The sequence below is a fragment of the Phycodurus eques genome, chromosome 19 (assembly GCF_024500275.1).
Source record: "Phycodurus eques isolate BA_2022a chromosome 19, UOR_Pequ_1.1, whole genome shotgun sequence".
In the NCBI taxonomy this organism is placed as follows: domain Eukaryota; kingdom Metazoa; phylum Chordata; class Actinopteri; order Syngnathiformes; family Syngnathidae; genus Phycodurus; species Phycodurus eques.
Genome location: NC_084543.1, coordinates 7,928,475 through 7,948,060, shown reverse-complemented (window position 1 = coordinate 7,948,060; position 19,586 = coordinate 7,928,475). Strand labels below are relative to the sequence as shown.

The following is a 19,586-nucleotide window of genomic DNA, read 5'->3' as shown; positions in this document are numbered from 1 at the left end:
CTTGACTAATACAGAGGCTCACTCATTCATACACCAATGGGTGGCTGCTGCCATGCAAGGCGCTGTCAGACCCACTGGGAGCAATTTAGGATTCAGACTCTTGCTCAAGGACACTTCCATAGCAGACATTCGGAGCTGGGATTCGAACCGTCGACCCTTCGTTCACTGGACGACACGCTCTACCACAACTGAGCCACAGATTTCTTGTAAATATCCATCCATGATTTTCTGTGTATTTTTTTTGGAAGTAGTAATTAATTGATTAATGATAATTAATTTAATTATGAATTTGATATGCAAATTTTCCCCCTCACTTATTTTTGGGGAGATATCAGCTATGACCTGGCCCATGTGTTCATTTAAAAAAACAAATATCGGCCTTGAGCACAATTGTTTGCCCATGAACCAATTGCAAAAATGTGTTCCATGTGTTTTAGGCAAACGTCATCGTTGGGTCTTTTAAGGTTCGTGTTTGTGTTTAGACTAAAGGGACACCAAACAATGTCACTGGATCTAGACTTTTGACTCGTCACCTACTATCAACTCCCAACCCTCATGTCTGCTCCTCTTTCCAGATGCTGTTTTCAGTGTCACTACTTTGGCAATCGAATCAATAATTTACGGATGCGACCTGTGAGGTCTGTGTCACTTCATTCAACTGGAAAATCAATCCCATGTACTTACATAAGAACACGAAAAACATATGCTTCAAAAAGCTGTTCACGCACTCAACGCTAAGCTAGTAAAACATGTTAAAGTTTGAAAATGCTGAAAATAATTTGTATTTAATTTATATTTTTTAATTTAAATGTAATAATTTCAGTAGTTTGATAATGAAATTTACAGCACAAATAATAAATGTGCATATCTGTAAACAAAAAAAAAAACTATAAATACAGTGCAATAGTATTCTGAGTCAATAATTGTTCTTGAAAACGTTGCTCAAGAAATAGCGGAAAATCTAAAAATGCATCTAAAGAGAATCTTCATACAGTATATTGTACAGTTTATTTGTCTGGTTTGGCAATGGGAAGTAATAGATAAATGTGTTTTGTTTTGGGGGGACAAAATTGAAATAACTTGTTTATTCCCTCCTGACCAGGTTTTGACTACTACTTGGGTGTTCCTTACAGTAATGATATGGGATGCACTGACATCCCTGGATATGATCTTCCCCAGTGCCTCGCCTGTGGCTCATCTGAACCTCAAATATTCAGGTGGGTGGGACTCGATTTCTAATCAAAATCCAGAGTGTGGATTTGCAAGTATTCGATGGACCTTTGAAAATTGTTTAAAGTCGTCAAATAAGGTCTTTGTTTTCTTTCTTACCTAAAATTTACCCAGATTTGAGTTTTTATCTCCCACTTACGGTACTTAATTCTTCTCATCACAATGCTTTTCCAAATGAGAAAGATGATTTGACACTCACTGTTGTATTCCTCTACAGTGCTGTTGCATCTTCTGTCACTTGTGGAACACATTGTCTGAAAATGTATGCGTGCGTGGGATTATTAGTAACACATATCATACATTTTGCATGGTATTATTCTGTATTGTAGATTGAGGAGGAGCGCACACAAACACAGGAGCTGCTATTCCAAAGTGGGCCTTCCTCTGATTGAAAACAGCAGTATTGCGGAGCAGCCACTCAACCTGTGGACACTTACACAACAGTACCAGTCTGCTGCGCTCAGAATTATGCACGATGCGAGGTAAAGTGCAGCATTAAACATGTGGAAATCATCTTGAGGCTGAAATGTGTTGGTCACATGAGCAAAGCCGCTAAATTCTTGTGCGCTTGTGTATGTGTTTGTGTATACCTGCGTGAGTGTGGAGAGGGAAGCGAGGAGGGCGAACCCTGGTTGTCTCCAGCTGTCTGTAAGAGGAAACATGCTATAATTCAGGGTCATGTGAACAATTACAGTGGCTGACAGCCATGCACTGACAAAACCACCGATATGGAGGCTTTCATAGAGCCTGTGTAATTTAAGAAGTAATTGTTGTTTTATATCAGCAGTGCTGAGTAAAGACACTCAGCAGCCACACCATCAGCTGAGATCCAGTTTACGAATCCGGTACATGCGCAACCTACTTTCGCATTCGGCACAATGAAGCACTGTCGGACTTTGAATGTCTACAATGTCTTTTTAAAACACAAGATGTCACCACAGAGCAACCAAAGATTAGAATATTCAATGTTTAGGTGTTGTGCGTGTTTACATATATCATATTTGTATAAATAAATTGTACACAAGTATTTAACTTTGGTCTGAAGACACCGGCCATAAAGAAAACAACATTTTAGCAAGTTTGGCTTCAACCAATCATGTAATCAAACCTTAGTCATTTTCATTAGCGTAGCATACACAGGAAGTCAGCAATCCTGTCTTGTGGGTTTGGTCACGAGTCGTTCTGCATATGTCGGATTGATAGATAAAGAGTGATATATTTATAATATACATAAGAAAATCCAGAAGATGCCTGATGGGATATATTGTGGTCGACCACAACAATGCATTTCTATTTTAAAATTCATTCAGCTTCCGTTCCGCTTCTCCTCACCCGGGTAGCAGGTGTGCTGGAGCCTATCCCAGCTATCTCCGGCGGGGTACACCCTGAACTGGTCGCCAGCCAATCGCGGGGCACATACAAATAAACAACCATCCGCACTCACATTTATACCTACGGCCAATTTAGAGTCTTCAATTAACCTACCCCGCATGTTTTTGGGATGTGGGAGGAAACCGGAGAACCCCCACGCAGGCGGGGAGAACATGCAAACTCCACACAGGCGGGGCCAGGATTTGAACCCCAGTCCTCAGAACTGTGAGGCAGATGTGCTAACCACCGTGCCGCACTATTTTAAAATTACTTAGAGAATTTTGATTGTAGGTTTCAGTGGTGTAGATTCACAATTTAATCCATTCACGTTTTTTTCTGTGAAACCTATCTTTGGCTGTACGCTGAAAAAGTCACCTATTTGTGTTTGTTGTGGTCTTTCTCTAATGCTTTACGGTGCCAAAGTCCTTGCTCATAGGAAAGTAGTATGGGTGTCAGGAAGTATGTTGAAGTGATACATCTCGACTGAGAGTATAACATCTTTGTATGTTTGGGAGGAGCTAAGTTTAGCCTGGGTTGTCAATGGATGTACGAGAGTCGTCACCATATGTGCATGTATCTGTAAGTATTTATTTTTAAGAGCAATGTTGTGAGAGCATTTGGAAATGATATTGAAGTCTTTGGGGATCATACTTGGTGGTATATTTATATTGTAAACAACATTATTTTGGGTGGGTTTTATTTCTGGCCTTATTACAGGGGCACTTCACAGTAAAATGTGTTGCAGTTCTTCCCCACAGCCAAAGTAATGAACATCAAAACTGTGAATGCGTGGACATCAAATTCAATTCAATATTTTTTTGGGTCCTTGCAGAGAGCGAGGACAGCCCTATTTTCTTTACCTAGCGTTAGCGCACATGCACGTACCCTTGGCCCCACCACTTACACCCACCACTGGCGCCACGCATTCACCATCTGACAGCCAAGTGTACGCTGCCAGCCTGCGAGAATTGGATCGCCTCGTGGGGTCGATCAGGACTGCTTCACGCACAGAGGATACGCTCATCTGGTTCACTGGTAAGTCTTGTGCCCCGATTATGACTGGTTTTTACGTCTTGGTACACCCACGATCTGACAAGCCTTTCTAATGTTTAGGTGACAATGGTCCTTGGGAGCAGAAGTGCCAGTATGCAGGAAGTACAGGACCATTCAAAGGAAAGTGGCAGACAAAAAGAGGTATAACATAAAATATATGCACTTTGAAAAGCCTTCCTTCCACCAAATAAGACTGTAGAGTTGGGTTCAGTTTGGGTGCCAACAATGTTGATCTTTTTTGGCACCCTTTAATGCGGGAAATATAATCCATCCATCCATCCATTTTCTATATGGAGCTTGTCCTCATTAGGGTCACGGATAACTAGAGCCCATCCCAGCTGACTGGGTGAGAGGCAGGGTACACCGTGGACTGGTTGCCAGCCAAACGTGCAGGGCACACATGATGCAAACAACAATTCACGCTCTTATTCACACCTATTGACAATTTGCAGGGATTAGTAACTCATTTTTGTCGTGGGCCACAGCGCAGTTATGTTTTCCATCAGAAGCCCATTATTATAAATGTATGATCACCTCATCTTAGTTTCACATATACACACAGGGGTTTACACGTGGGTTTTCCTGGCGTAAACTGAAGGCAGGGGTGGTACCACTCTGATCATTTGCACAGGCGTGAATGCCTCGCCACTGACTGGCTTAAAAAAAATTTAAAAAAGTTTTCTGTAAAATACATGAGGTTTATTTTACTTCAACATTCGTTGCGACCTCGCCTTGAAAAATACTCACTTATTTTTACGATACATCTCTGGAGATCCAAAACATAAGCAGTAACACTTTTTATTTTTTTTTTTTTACCTTTTTCTGCAAAATCAAATGTTTGGTTACAAAAGAAACTATATTTCCCTATTACAAAAACCACTAAATCATCCGACACACTGGCAAAAAGAAAAGCTGATGACACTATTAGAGTGACTTCCAACTGTTTTTGATACATACTATAGTGTTCATCTTGTCTCCTACTTTTTAATATAGTTTTTTTATATTCCTTTAAATTCAGGTAAAAATTAAAATAAAAAAAACCTTGTCTGAACAAAAGAAATCTAAAAAAAAAACTGTTTATGAAACACCTCTGCCCAGCACTGGCCTGCAAAATGGATTACTAGTTTAGAAATCAGAATTCAAAGAAAATAGTTAATTCACCTCTTGTTCAAATGTATTTAGTAAAAAGGCATTTGGTAACAAAAAAGAAATGCTTGCAATATCTCAATTTTGGTTCACATTTTACCAAGAAACCTGAAGTCGGCTCGATCCGACACCTGGGCCTTCGGTTTCACACCTATGATTTAGTGTCTTCATAACCTAACATAACCCAAACGCGTTTTGGGGAAAAGTGGGAGGAAGCCAGAATAACCCATGCAAATTCAAACCCAGAACCTCTCAATTGTAAGGCAGTCGAGCTAACCATTACTCCACTGCATTGCCCACATTTGAACCACTCTGAAAACGTCATGGTAATATTACAAGACGGAGCAGTAATCGTGTGGAACTCTTTATAGCTATCGCCATCCTGCCTACACCCGTTCAAAAGCCTGCCATTAGGAACCGAACTGTAACACTTTGTGGAACCAGGATTTTGAAAATCTCTTGTTTCTATGTGAGGTGGGAGTTCAGCTAAGACGACCACTTGGGAAGGGGGCCACCGGGTGCCAACCGTGGCCTACTGGCCTGGCGTGATCCCGGCAAACTCCACCAGCTCTGCCCTGCTCAGGTGTCTTTGCTTCCTACAGCTGTAAATTCCTCTGATATTCGAAACCACATTGACATGGTGTTACAATTGTTTAGCCTACTGTGGCACACAAACTCTTTATTAGACAGTTGCATGCATGCCTTTCCTGTGTTTGCTGAATGCAAACGAACAAATGAATAATGACCCCCAAAACATTATTCACAGTGGCATGGACATATTCCCGACACTCCTTTCCCTGGCAGGGGTGACGCCACCCTCTGACCGGCGCTACGATGGCATTGACGCCACAAGTGTCCTCCTGCATGGCGAACAGACCGGTCACAAGGTACCGAGGCTCACTTTCAATGAAGTCAACAACGCAATAATTACAAACTGATGACGGCTTAATCATCAGTGAATTAGCATTGTTAGTGCTGTAATGTTACTACAAAGTCTTATTTGGACGTCAACGATTGTTGTTCTGTTAGAAAACCCCCAAACAAAAGCTAACATGATGCCGCATCACAATTACAAGCCGTGCTGAAGTTATAAATATGTATCACACTGGAGTCAACAAGGCACCAAGTGTGAACACTGGGAGAAACAAGTTTAGCAGGTTGAGAGGCAGCACGAAACGCATTGTCAGTTTGAGCTGTTCTTTTGACCCATTTTGTTTATTTTTAGGTCCTCTTCCACCCTAACAGTGGCGCCGCAGGGCGATTTGGTGACTTAGAGGCGGTCCGAGCTGGGAAATACAAAGCTTTCTACATGACAGGTAGCTGGCGTAGCAACACATCGCTTGTTTAGTCATCGGTTGTCGGCACACGCACTTCACTGTGAACACACGCCCAGAAATCAGAGAATTGGACGTTGTTTGTCTGTAAACAGATTATTACGAGGGATTTAGCTAATGTTGTGTGACAGTCACTCAGTTCTTCTTAAAAGTGGATATGTGGGTATTAGATGTTGAACATTACACCTTTTTTGGATGATTTCATAGACAGAATAGAATGTCCATAGCATAGCATGGAGTGCTTCGTGCTTTTCTTTCTTAGGGCCTACATGGGTCAGCTGGAGTCTATACCAGCTGCCTTTGGAGAAGAGGTGGGGTACTCCCTACACACGTTGCCAGCCAATCGCAGGGCAACTATTCACGGTCACATTCCGATGGACGATCTAGAATCTTCAGTTAAACTACAGCGCATCCGGGACGTATTCATGGCACTTCAGTTTTTCCACATTTTGTTATAGTACATCTTTATTCCAAACAACTAATCACATTCACACATACAGTAAATTTAAAATCTCCAGTAAACCTAACGTGCATGTTTCTTGAATCCGGGAGGAAGCCGGAGTACCCGAAAACAACAACAACACACAAACAAGGGGAGAACCACTCCACACAGGAAAGCCAGAGCCAAGATTCAAACCCCGGAACTCAGAACTGTGAGGCAGATGTACGAACAGATGTACAAGCCCACTGTGCTGCCTCTATTGTTTTGAAATTATCTTCAGAATTTCCCCCAAAACGACTTATTGCAGTTGATTTTATTCTGTTCTAATAACACCATGCTTCCCTGTGTACACTTTGTAGGTGCAGCTGAAGCATGTGGCGGTGGATCAGGAGCACAGGAACTCCACGACCCACCATTAATATTTGATTTGGAGCATGACGAGACTGAGGAAACACCCTTAAATGTTTGGACACCTGAATACCAAGTGACAGCTGAGAGGGTTGCTCTCTGGAGGGAGCGGTTATTGTGGGACATCGCCACCGACCAATCCGCGTCTGCGGCCGACTACACAACAGACAGTTCGGCTGTGCCTTGCTGTGAACCCACACGGCCGGTTTGCCGTTGCCCCTCACTTCCCTGACTGCAGGAATCCTTAAAAGACAAGAACGAGGAAAGAACAGAGTGCGCTTTGGGTGTGTGTTCAGAAGTTTGTTGAGACTGCTGTGCCGTTTGGTAGGTACAATGTCCAGATGCGACATGGAGGCATGCAAACAAACATTCAAACAGACAGAGCAAAGACAGAAGGTCACAGAGAGGCAGTTGCCCGTGAGATCAATAAGACAAAGGGAAAATATTTGCTCAGCATTCTCCTTAACAGCCCAGAGTTAACATACATTATGATACCAATTGAAATAATACAAAAATAATACCCAAGGCCAATTGATTCTGAATCAGCTTTATTGATTCTTCATTGTCAGTATGCAACAGCTCAATGTAGTGTAAGGTGTCCAAACAGCGCCACCTTTTGGCCAAATTAAATGTATTACCTATATACGCTACTCACCAAAAAGTTTGGGATATCTGGGCTTTTGCATGGTTTCTGGATGAACCTAAAATGCCGCGGATCCTTTATAGTTGAACTTAATTTGACCTTCTCTAAACCTTCGGACGCACATGTCAAACTGTTCATTGTTTCTGTACTTTTTTGCACAACTTGCCGTACTCTAACAAGGAGCTTTACGGCAAAATTCACAACCATGAATCAACCAATACATTTCCTAGTTAAATTAGAATTTGTATTTAAAGTCCTCTTCATCATACTTTTCGCATTATTTACATCATGTGACCGAGAAGACACGTAACAATCAGCAGCTTGCGATAGGGATGCAGAGAGACTGGAAGAGTCACAGAAAGGCATGGAAGTGCACATCCTTAGAAATTTTCCTGGATCAAACCCCTGTTGTGGAATTTGCCATTCAGTTCCTTGTTAGAGAAGTTGTGCAAAAAGCTCTGAAACAGTGAAAATGTGCTGTGGACATGTGCATCCAAAAGTTAAATTAAGTTCACCTGTATAGGCTATAGTGCATTTTAGGTCGATAAGCCAATATTCTGTACTTTCTGTGAGTAGTATATGCATTATATACAGATTATACACAGTAAAAAAAAAAAAATCTTCAAAATATAGTTACACATGGTCAGTTTATGTTCATGTGTAAAACTTCCCATAGTAAAAAAAAAAAAAAAAAAAACCTATGTCAACTTATTCAGCATCATGTGGTAAATAGCCTCGAGATATCACCGAAATTCAAGGACGTGTCGCTACGGCGTGTACCATCAAGCGATTCACATTTAAACATTTGCTCCTTCACACATATATTCTCATTTTACATTGGTGAATATGTAAGTCTCTTTTTGTATCTACTGCTACCAGAATTAGTATCACAGCTGCGTCCTCGAGTCTCATAATACTTCAAAATGCATTATTTAAATGCTCTCATGTGGAATACTCTTATTTGGAGGTGATGGCAACTCCCGGTAAAACTGCAAGGCTTTGTTAATTCAAAAAAAAAAGGAAATGCCCTTACGTTGGAGCTGCTAAAACAAAAATATGTCGCATATTTCAAGCATCCAGAATCTTGCACACTCAAATGGGAACAATACACTCTTTGCAAGAAGCCTTTTGCGTAGAAAAAAAAGAAAAGAAAAAAAAAAAAACCAAAAAACAAAGACATTTTAAGATTAGACATAACACCCGCCACTGAGGAGGTTTTCACACACTTGCTTTGGTTTGTTTTCAGCAGGATTACCATACAGAAAAGCTACCTTTTCCCCCCACCGACATTTGTGCTATTGGTTGTAATTTGGGTCTGCTAATAATCATTGGCCGAGGTGTATGCACTTTACAGCATGCATGCCTATTGTATGAGATTATGGTCTTACCTCAGAATTGTTCAAATGGAAAAAAAAAAAAAAAAAAAAAAAGAGTACTTGTGTAAAATGACTGTGTTTAGTATATAATCAGTACTTATTTTGTGGCCATGACAAAATACAAGTACAAATGATTAATAGGGCCACACTGAAAAGGAAAAAAAAAATATTCTCGTTAAATTTCTAGTTTCTTCTCATTGTCTCTTAATTAAATTATTACTACTATTATTAAATTAAATCTCCTAATTTTGTTATTCTTGTAAAATTACAACTTTATTTAAAAAAAAAATTATTCTCCTGAAATCTCAACAAACTTGCCTCTTAAAATGACAATTTCTTGTGAATGTACAACTTTTTTCTAAATGTATCTTAAAAGTTACAGTATACGTTTGAATTTAAAAACATCACTCTTTCTCTTCAAATTTTGATTTTGTTCTCGTAAAATGTACACTTTATTCTCAAAGTGTCAATTTTACTCTGTTAAAATCATGACTTTAAGTCTTCTTAAAATGAAGACTTTCATCTGAATGTATTCTCATAAAATTACAACATTCTTTTTAAATGACGACTATCTTAATATTAATACTACTCTCGTAAAACAAAATTTTTTTTCTCATCAAGTCACCATTTTACTCTCATGGAATCCCAACTGAATTCTTTAAAAATCACAGATTTCAATTTTAAAGGTATGTTATTTGCTTAAAATAACAACATGGCTCATTCTCTTTAAATTTTGACACTTTTTTCACTTAACGTTCTTATTTAATTTCTTGTAAATTAATACTTTATTCTCATAAAATGACAAATTCTCTTAAAATGACATGGTTATTTTTCTTGTAAAACGATGACTTTATACCTATACTTACAGGCTTTATTCGTGTAATTCCACTACTACTACTATTTTTTTTCTCTCTTTTCAGTGTGGTCCTGAGTCTCGTACAAAAGCATGAGCAGAGCAACATACAAGGTTCACTTTTGGGAATGTGACCTAGTCAAAATCAGTGCTTCTCGTAGGTTTTGATCGCTTATCTCTTAACGTTACCTACTAGGAAGCAGGTTAAGTTTACAACATATGGTAATGTACCAAGCTGAAAAGCAAAACCCCCGCTATCAACAAATGCTGCCTTAGCTTACAGATGGGCTGCCTTTCGCTCATGTGATCATGAAGCAATGTCACTCACAAATTCTAACATTGTATTTTGCAGTGTAATAAGGTAGACTTTGAATGCATCGAAGCAAAAGAATGTGAGATGTTCCCGCTGAGTAAAATGTCAGCTCCTTGTTAATGTGTAGGACTACATAGAATCCAGAAACACCAGGATGCAACTTCTTGGTAGGATTAGACCCTCGACCTGCAGGGGTATGTGCGGAAGGAGGAGGCGGCCGGCTTTCATACTTTTCTCCATTCTCTCCGCGTCAAACAGGGAGGGATCGAGGATGCGGGGGGGATTTGAGAGTTAATCTAGTTACTGACTGGAGGAAATTCGTTTTCGTCATCCAGACACACGGGGCCCTCGGCGAACTCGTGCTCTGGGATGACATCCCCCTTCTGGGCTCCTCCGTCCTCTGAGTATCCTAGAAATTAAAGAAAGGAGGCAGACAAGACTTTGTTGATTGAGGTCAGGGCTCTCCACCAATCACAAAGTAGCCTGAAGAGTTTCCATTTCAGGACAACTCACCCAAGAGTGTGGTAGAGGAGGGCGGGCTGGAGGTGAGAGCCACGGTGGCTGCGTATGATTGGCCGGCCGGTTGGTTGGAGACCTCCGCTGGTGTCTCCTCGTCCTTCTCTTCCGCCTGCTCCTCGTTGCCATCAAACAACCTGTCGGGTTCCAAGCAGACAGAGAGTTAAAGCGGTAACGAGTACTGTATTGTCTCAATCAGTGTTTATTGCACCAAGGCACATATTTTACAGGAGAAAAACCTCACTCAATTTCCTCCCATATTTACTTAGTCTGTGAAATCTGAGCCTTTTTTTTTTTCCAACACATATTTCTGCCACCTAGTGGAAGAGCATTTCATTGTTCTGCCTGTCACTTTTTGCTGGCATTGTTAGAAATAATCCTTTTCTGACCAATCAAGGGAAATTTTCCACGGCACACCTGATGATCTCTCTCTCACACACAAACACACACTTCTTGCATATGCATTATTGTTATATTGATTCATCATTGAGATATTCACGAAAATGCTGTGAAAAGCTGCCGTGTTAGTAAAAGTAAAGACATGTCTTTACAATAAGGGTACCCTTATTATGGCTTTATAAACCTTTTATTAACTGGTTAAAAGTGCATAATAAGTCATAAGATGAGACCAGCAAGAGTGAAATAGTGTCATAGATGTGCCAAATAGTGAGCTACCACCTATTGCTGTGTACTGTAAAGTAGTAAGTAGTTTCTAACTTTTTATTAATGGGTTTAACATAATTATTTACCTAGCTATTAAAATTCTAGACCCGTGATTCTCAAAAGTGTGGTACAAGTACCACAAGTGGGCTCACACGCGGGCTCCATCTAGTACATAAAATAATCACTGCCTATTTACAGTTCATTTGTATTTAATTTTTAGGTTCAAAATATTTGCATTTAATGTTTATTTCATTTATTTCAATACCATTTCTTATTCAACCTTTATGTGCAATACATTTTAATTGAATCATTATTAAGATACAGTGGCTTACAATCATATATATTATAGACACACACACACTTTTAAGGAATAAAACCTCAGGCTTGTTTTTGATTAACACTTTGGCCATCCATCCATTTTCTGAGCCGCTTCTCCTCACTCGGGTCGCGGGCGTGCTGGACCCTATCCCAGCTGTCATCGGGCAGGAGGCGGGGTACACCCTGAACCGGTTGCCAGCCAATCGCAGGGCACATAGAAACAAACAACCATTCGCACTCACAGTCATGCCTACGGGCAATTTAGAGTCTCCAATTAATGCACGTTTTTGGGATGTGGGAGGAAACCGGAGTGCCCGGAGAAAACCCACGCAGGCACGGGGAGAGCATGCAAACACACAGGCGGGGCCGGGGATTGAACCCGGGTCCTCAGAACTGTGAGGCTGACGCTCTAACCAGTCGACCACCGTGCCGCCAAAATTAAGTCTAAACCAACAATATTTTGCATCATCCCACTCACAAACAAATAAATTGCAATAAAACTGTTTTAGTTTTCATTAGAACCCCCAATGAATTAGAATGTGTTTCAGTTTAAATAATATTGTATTATACGTAAAGAACACATAAAGGTAGATAGCTTAAATTAACTGACGTCCAACAATCATATTAGGAAGCTCAGCAATTTGTGTGTGTACAAATGTTTTGTTTTTGTTTTGTTTTTTTACAAAAGACACACCTGTGTTTTTGGACCAGCATGCACTCGCCTCCATCCTGTGGATCCACATTATAGATGTAAAGATACCCATCCGAGGACGCCACAAGCAGGCGAGGCAGCTTCTGAATCCTGCCGTCCAAAATACCAAAAGCGGATATGAACATTTATATATGATTTTTGTTTTATCCCCTAGAAAAAAAATTATCTTGTCTTACGTAGCCAGCGCGCAGATGTTCTTCAGGCCGAACATGTTGAGTCGCACGGTGGCGAAGGCTCGGTCCTGATGCATCATGTCGGACACCTGAGCTGGCAAGTAAGTGCTGGCCGCTGTGAACATTTTGCCCACGTATGCAGACCATGTGGGAGATGCGTCCTCTTGACTAAAAAAGTGAAGTGTTTTTGTTATTTAAGTAATGTAATGTCATTTTTCAAAAAGTCATCTGAGTGAAAGGCTTATAGCCACATCAATCTGAGTTGAAAACCAAATATATGGTGAACACCCGCGTATTCGTGGTCCGGTATTCACGGTTTTGCCTATTTGTGGATATATTTTTTTTACGTATCGTCCATTATTCACTGAAAAACTCACCTATTCTTAATTTTGTACTCATTGCAATAACAGTATTGCTTTGGCGTCATCAGGTGGCATCTTGGTGCCAAGGTAGCAATTTGTAGTGAGTTGAGGAGCTTCATTTAGACAAAAGTAGTTATTTCCCGCTATCTTCTGGGAACTATAGGCTAATTATTTTAGTAGGGTTTCAATTACTTACGGATTTTCACTACCGTAAACCCCCACTGTATCACAGTTCAGTTTTCGCAGTCCCGGTGTTTCACTTTTTTTTGTGTTATTACAGTTGTTACTCTATTTTTTATAATGTTTGTAAAATACTTTTGTGTTATCCATTGCTCTTGCTCTCTCTAAATATATTATGTTTTTATTGTTTTAAAAGTGTATTTAAGGAGCTAAAAAAAATAATTAAGCACCACAGGGCTTGGTCCCGAGCCCCCAAGAATAGTAAGGATTTACTGTACTTTACCAACAGATATTGCAACAAAAGGTTTGCAATATTCACTTGGAGTTGAGATATTGTGTTGTTGTTTTGTGAGTTTTTTTTGTTTTGTTTTTTTTACCTGGGACTGTGCTGCTCCAGTTTGAAGATATGAACTGTCTCAGTGTTGCTGGATGCACATAGGAACTGGGTGTCGGCGCTGAAGGACAGTGAACTAATACTAACATATCTGAGAACAAGGAGAAATTATTTTACATAAAAGAAAACAACCCGCGACCCTGGTGAGGAGAAGCGGCTCAGAAAATGGATGGATGGAAAAGAAAACAATTGCACAACATAAAACAAACAGTATTAACATATTGATCTTTTGGTTTGTCTCTAGAATGCCCGGATTGTACGCAAGTCCACTTCTAATACTCCTGTTTTGTTCTGTAAACCTTGCGTGGGAATGTGTGTTTGTCTATATGTATCGCCTGGCAACCAGCCAGGTGTTCCTAACCTCGAGCCCCGCAACTCTAAGAACAAGTGCTATGCAAATGGATCCAAATGTTTTCAGCGTTTTTAGCTTGAATCGCCACTACAAATATTTATCAATAGCCAATATATTGGTTATACCACTGTCAACATATTGCTGTATCCCAAGAAGAACTATCACCATCTATCACAGTATCGCTATTGTGTCCCGCCCCTTTCCTCAACCAATGGCTGCTAAGTGGCTGGCCTCGAGTACTTTCCCCAGCTGACCACTAAATGTCAGCTGTTCTTTACGCTACCCTTTATATCCTTCACACTTCTATGACAGAACATTTGCGCTGTGAATTGCATGAGGAGGAAGGGCCCACTCAATGTGGTGTATTTGACACCGGCCACAACATTGGGGACGCCTGAACTTTTTTTTCTTTTCTTTTTTTCTTATTTATTTATTTTTTTTTTTAATCAGAGGTTTGTATACTTTACAGATTTTGTTTATACAGTTTATATGGGCAGCATGGTACAAAGAGTGGTTAGCGCATCTGCCTCACAGTTCTAAGGTTCTGGGTTTGAATTTCAGTTCCAGGCTTTTCTATGTGGTGCTTGCATTTCTCCCTGTGCTTGTTTTTGTCGACGTACTCTGGCTTCCTCCCACATTCCAAAAACATGTTAGGTACATAGTACAGAAAATGGATGGATGCAGAGATTAAATTCAGGCTAAAGACAGTAACCCCAAAAAATCAGACACCTCATTATGATGCAGTTCAGTTATACTTTCCTGAAAATATGTCATACTGTTAATTTAAAACAATTTTCAATTTTTCCCATCATAGCTGACACTGGTTGACAGCCAATCATAGGGCACATAGTATATCGACAAACAGCCATTTCATGCTCACTTTCACACCAGTGGACAATTTAGGGTCTTCATGCATGTTTATGAACGTGGGAGGAAGCCGGAGTACTCGCTGAAAACCCACGCAAGCAAGGGGGAGAACATGCAAACTCTATAACAAGGTGCACCTATATTGTTGTAACATGGGCCACTCGGTCTGGGGACGACACAGATGTCATCAGTAATTTAGTTAATAAAGCCTTTTTATGTAAAGAACTTGATGACTTGTCTTGTGTGGGTGACATGGCATTAAAGCCTCTGTACGCTGAGAAAACAAACTCCATCGATGTAGCAGACCTTCAAAGTTACGAGAGACTGATTCAAAGTTTTTTTTTTTTGGATTGGTGCCTCGAGGTATATTCAAACTAGCCTATGATGACATTTAAACCTTTAAATGGAAAACTATTCTTTCGTTTGAACTGAACTATTATATAATCAATTACATGTTAGTTAATGATCGATTTATGGTGCAGAGCTTTTGGCTATTTTTCCGGATAACAGTGTCCGCTGTAGTATGAACGCTAACCTTTTCATCCCTCGCCGGAACTCAAACAGCCTCAGTCCTTCGGGAATGCCGAACACCCTGATAACGGTGCCCTGTGGAGGAAGACAGACATTGGTGGGACGCACTGCTGGATGTGAAGGAAGAAGCTGAAGAGAAGGATTTACCTTCTCTGAAGCGCTGGCGAGTTTCGTGCCGGAGGCGTTGAAGGTGAGCGCGGCCAGGGGACTGGCGTGGGCCTGGATCAGCGTCACGGTGCTCTTAACGGAGGGGAAACAATAATGACGTCAGTACCATTGCTTGACAGGTCCCAATCACCTGCGATGTTGCCTTTAAGTGTTATGTTGATTGAGGCCTCACCAAGTTGTTTGCATCGTACACTGTGATCTCTCCAATAGTGGCGCTGCCAGGGTATGCCAGGAAAGAGTTACCGTGGTTGACAGACAGAGCGCAGAGACCTGGGAAGAAGGGATAAAGCGACCTTTTACACCAGGGGTGAGCAAAGTGCGGTGGCCGCTCCGGTCTTAAATCCAGCCCACCGAGCATTTACATTATCAAGAGTCCTGAAATATTTGTTGCATTAATTTAGCTGTTTTTTTCCTCCAAGAAATGGTTCATTCAAATGTATTTTTTGTTTTTTTATCTAGTTTTTTAACCATGTATCTCATTAAATAACTGGTTATTTGATTTATTGCAAATAATAAGATAAAAAATATTAGTACAATAATTATAATAATAGCAATAAGAGTATTTTTTTTTTTGCATTAATTCTGCCATTTTCTTCTGGCAATTAGTTCATTACAATGTATTCTTAATTTTTTTTTTAAATCATTTATCTCATTAAAAAACTGGTGAGTTGATTTTTCTAAATAATGAAATAAAACAATGAGTAAAACAAACTATTTTACATACACTTTAAACAATTTGTATTTTTATTTTATGAAACAACACTGGTACATCAATTACAGTTAAACTTATTATGAATAATATTTTCAAATGAGAATTATTATTATTATAATAAACCTCCGCTATTCACGACTTTTACGGACCGAGCCCTATCGAGAAAAACAAAAAAGCCCCAGTAATTGACGCCCTCCAGTCAAAATGTTTGTAATTTCATATAGTAGTAGTTTAAACTGTAAATATACCACAGCATATGATCCCAAAACACTTTTAATAATTTCAAACTCATTACCCTTAAAATGAATGGCTTACAGATGATTTGACTCGAGAAAAAAAAGCACCAGCAGTGCACGTGTACATGCTCATGCAGCAAAGACTCTCCGGAACCTCCACTTACAACCCAGGCTAAACTTAGCTCCTCACCGACAAACAAAGATGTTAGTCTCTCAGTATCACTTCAACATACTTCCTTGACAATAATTAGTACTTTCCGCCCGACGATAGCTGGGAACGGCTCCAGCAACCCGCGACCCTAGTGAGGATAGGCGGTAAAGATCATGGATGGATGGATAAAACTATCCCTTCATACCTCCATCCCTACCACAATTTGACTTTGGGTTTACCTGAAGGGTTGGTGGGGGTGTTGAGCAGGGTCTTGAGGAGTTTCATGTCTTTGATATTGTGGATGTAAATGGACTCCTCCAGGCACACCACCAGTCGCTATAACGGGAAGACAAACGGTGAACACACAACAACTAAGAACTACAAATGGCAAATTTCCCGAAAGTGTGCGAATACCAAGAGATGTAGTCGTCGTCCTTCCATACAACTGGTGAGAAATGATTTGATCATCTTACCTGTCTGTTGAGCCTGACGGAGAGGATGTTGTTGGTGTAGCTGTAGTTGCAGATCTCGGTACCTTTCTTAAAGTGATAGACGTTCATCCGCCGTGGCACGGATTGGCTGACCACCACCACCAGGCTGCTGGAGAACAGCCGCTCCACGATGCACACATCGGGACACTCCACTGGGTGAGAGGAAACATTTTGGACATGATGTACTGCAAGGTATGAATTTGTCAATGAATGTAATCATTGGTGTCAAGTGTTGGCTACATTTTATTATGTGAACTATAATTTACATGAGCAAAATGTTATGGAACAAAAATGTCACAAGCTAATATGCTTGCCAATACTATTGATGAGCCTCATGTGAAGCTGGTTTGTTTGCATTGAATAATTTACTAAATACAGTCGTTCATGTAACAAGGGTTCATGATTGTGTGCATGCCAGAAGCATGGTGTTGGTGCTTTATGATCCTCTCTGTTTTAAGTGCTTTGCCCCCATCTTTTGGCATCTATATGCAATTCGGAACCCCTTTTCGGGATGGGGGGCCTAAATTATTTGCTGATTTTCGCTATTTGCGGCAGTGCTTGGTCCTATCCCCCGCAGATAATAGGGGTTCATTGTACAACGATGTGTTTTCATGAAAAACGTGAAATTCTCTGGGTGACCCCAAACCTTTGAACAGTCGTGTTTATTGTTTGCATGAGGAGAGGTATTTTCTCACCTCCCTCATGGATACAGTCCAGTTTGTCCACAGCGGTGACTGAGAAGAGACGGTAGCCGGTCTTGGTGCCCACCGACAGGGAACTAAACACACACAAAAGTATTTTAAGTAAGTTGAGAATTCATGCGCATAACTGAATAGGAGGGTAGCGCAGATGCGTCATTTTGTTTTACCTCCACTGACTACTTTTTTTTTTTTTTCCTGATATGATGTGTGATTCACTCGTGTCAGACAGAAACCAGAGCTGTGACACAGCCTGCAGTACCATCTGTACCCCTGAAAAGCTTACATTGTTCTATCCTATCAGATGATGATAAGAACACGACAGTTAAGGCTGGGCAGGCCACTTGCTTAGTTTTACAACCAGTGCCAGTAAGATGATTTTTTTTTTTTTTTTTTTTTTTTTTTTTAAAAGGACGAACACCTGGAACCTTAAGAGGCAGTTCTGCTCTAAATGTGAGGTGAACTGTAATAATGACTCAAGAGTAAAAATCCTGGTTCGGTATATACCTTGGTTTTTAGGTGAGGGTTCGGTTCACATTATGTGGAGTGTCATTTTTTAAAAATCTCGAAGCAATTACATTTTCTGTTGCACTTCATTGTTGTTTTCCCACTATAAATCATTGTTGCACATTGTTGTTGCCGTTATTTGAAAGCAAAAATAATAAACCACATAACACTTTTACAGTAAATGCACAGTGTACTGGTTTATTATTTGTTACTTTTAATAGGCCCAATATTCAGTATCTACACATGCACAGACTGGATTCAGGAAGACTTTAACGCAATAAACATTTTGATGCTTTGTTAGGAAAAGGAAGAAGAATTATCCCAGTGAAGCGCAGAAGAGGAGAAGGCGAGAGGAAAACAAACAGTTTTTATCAAACCTACATACCAAGCAACAAATGCTCTTGCCAGTTACTGTAGCACTGCTGTCAATGTCAGCCGAGGAGGATGCACGAGTGACGCTTTTCATCGTGAAGAAGTATCAACGCGGTCGAAATGGAAACTATATTACTGTTGTCAATTACAATAAAAGCTTTGAGATGATTCACTTCTGAGATAAAAATGCACAAGAAGGGTTTATTTATCTAGTTCAGGAGATGAGATAATTCTCTCAAATTCAGCCTTTTTAGTTGTTGATAATGATAAACAGTAATATTCAAAATCTTGGCAGTACACTGGTGTGCCCTATGACTGTTTGCCTTCGGCCCCCAAATGACGAAATACGCCTCTGGTAGGTTTATGAAAGATCAATGATCCTAAATATTATTGACAGAAATAGGGGGCCCTGAAATCTAGTTTTTGCTTAGGGCCCAATGGAGACGTGGGCCAGCTCTGCTTCGTGCTTATCAAAGTAATTATCCAACAAGCAGGTGCGTCAAGGAGCTTGTGTTCGTGCAGAGCAAGGAAGGCCCTCAGGTTGCTTACGTGGTGTCCTGGTTAAACGAGGCACAGATGAAGCCCGGGAGCATCTCGGGGCCGCCGTCCGCTTCGACCTGGGAATCCATCCGAGCCGCCAGCTTTCCCTGTCCTCTCGCTGGCTGAGCTCAGAGGCCTCGGGCTCGGCTCGATCCACACCGGGGCTCCCCCCCCCCCCCACCCCACCACCGCGTTCCCCTCCTCCGCTGCCCCGACTCCAAACGCCACGCTCGCAGTCCTCCGGGAGAGAGGAACGTCCGGAAGGATCTAGCCCCGGATGTAACGAATGCAAGCAACGACAGTGAACAATACGCCGATCGCTTTCAACTGTGGATGGGAGAAACGATACTAATCGTGTCGTTTCACGTTGACAAACAACGACGTTACTGTTCATATGAATATTAACTTCCAGGCTCCATACAGCAAAACAATAACAATTGATGGGAGGACGCGTCACACAAAGGTGCGCTCCGA

General features: G+C 40.8%; 2 protein-coding genes across 7 annotated transcripts in view; one reads left to right on the top strand and one right to left on the bottom strand.

Moving 5' to 3' along the window:
* The window catches only part of LOC133417626 (archaemetzincin-2-like), a 23,493-nt gene extending 14,081 nt beyond the window's left edge, over positions 1-9,412 (top strand). For 5 of the 6 annotated variants that reach the window (XM_061705492.1, XM_061705493.1, XM_061705491.1 and 2 more), the window contains 8 exons: positions 1,103-1,217; positions 1,560-1,712; positions 3,434-3,636; positions 3,715-3,795; positions 5,275-5,383; positions 5,567-5,687; positions 6,026-6,116; positions 6,936-9,412. In XM_061705492.1, coding sequence (XP_061561476.1) covers positions 1,103-1,217; positions 1,560-1,712; positions 3,434-3,636; positions 3,715-3,795; positions 5,275-5,383; positions 5,567-5,687; positions 6,026-6,116; positions 6,936-7,216 — 1,154 coding nt within the window. In that variant the 3' untranslated portion in view covers positions 7,217-9,412. The remainder of the gene's footprint in view (positions 1-1,102; positions 1,218-1,559; positions 1,713-3,433; positions 3,637-3,714; positions 3,796-5,274; positions 5,384-5,566; positions 5,688-6,025; positions 6,117-6,935) is intronic. The other variant, XM_061705494.1, reaches the window with a different exon arrangement.
* LOC133417628 (WD repeat domain phosphoinositide-interacting protein 1-like) lies at positions 7,516-19,586 on the bottom strand. The gene is made up of 12 exons (XM_061705499.1): positions 19,122-19,586; positions 17,691-17,773; positions 16,978-17,147; positions 16,744-16,840; positions 15,578-15,675; positions 15,385-15,477; positions 15,242-15,312; positions 13,471-13,578; positions 12,555-12,719; positions 12,361-12,468; positions 10,683-10,822; positions 7,516-10,578 (listed from the first exon to the last, which is right to left on the bottom strand). Exons 1-12 carry the CDS (start codon positions 19,199-19,201, stop codon positions 10,466-10,468), a joined length of 1,326 nt encoding a protein of 441 aa, XP_061561483.1. The 5' UTR covers positions 19,202-19,586; the 3' UTR covers positions 7,516-10,465.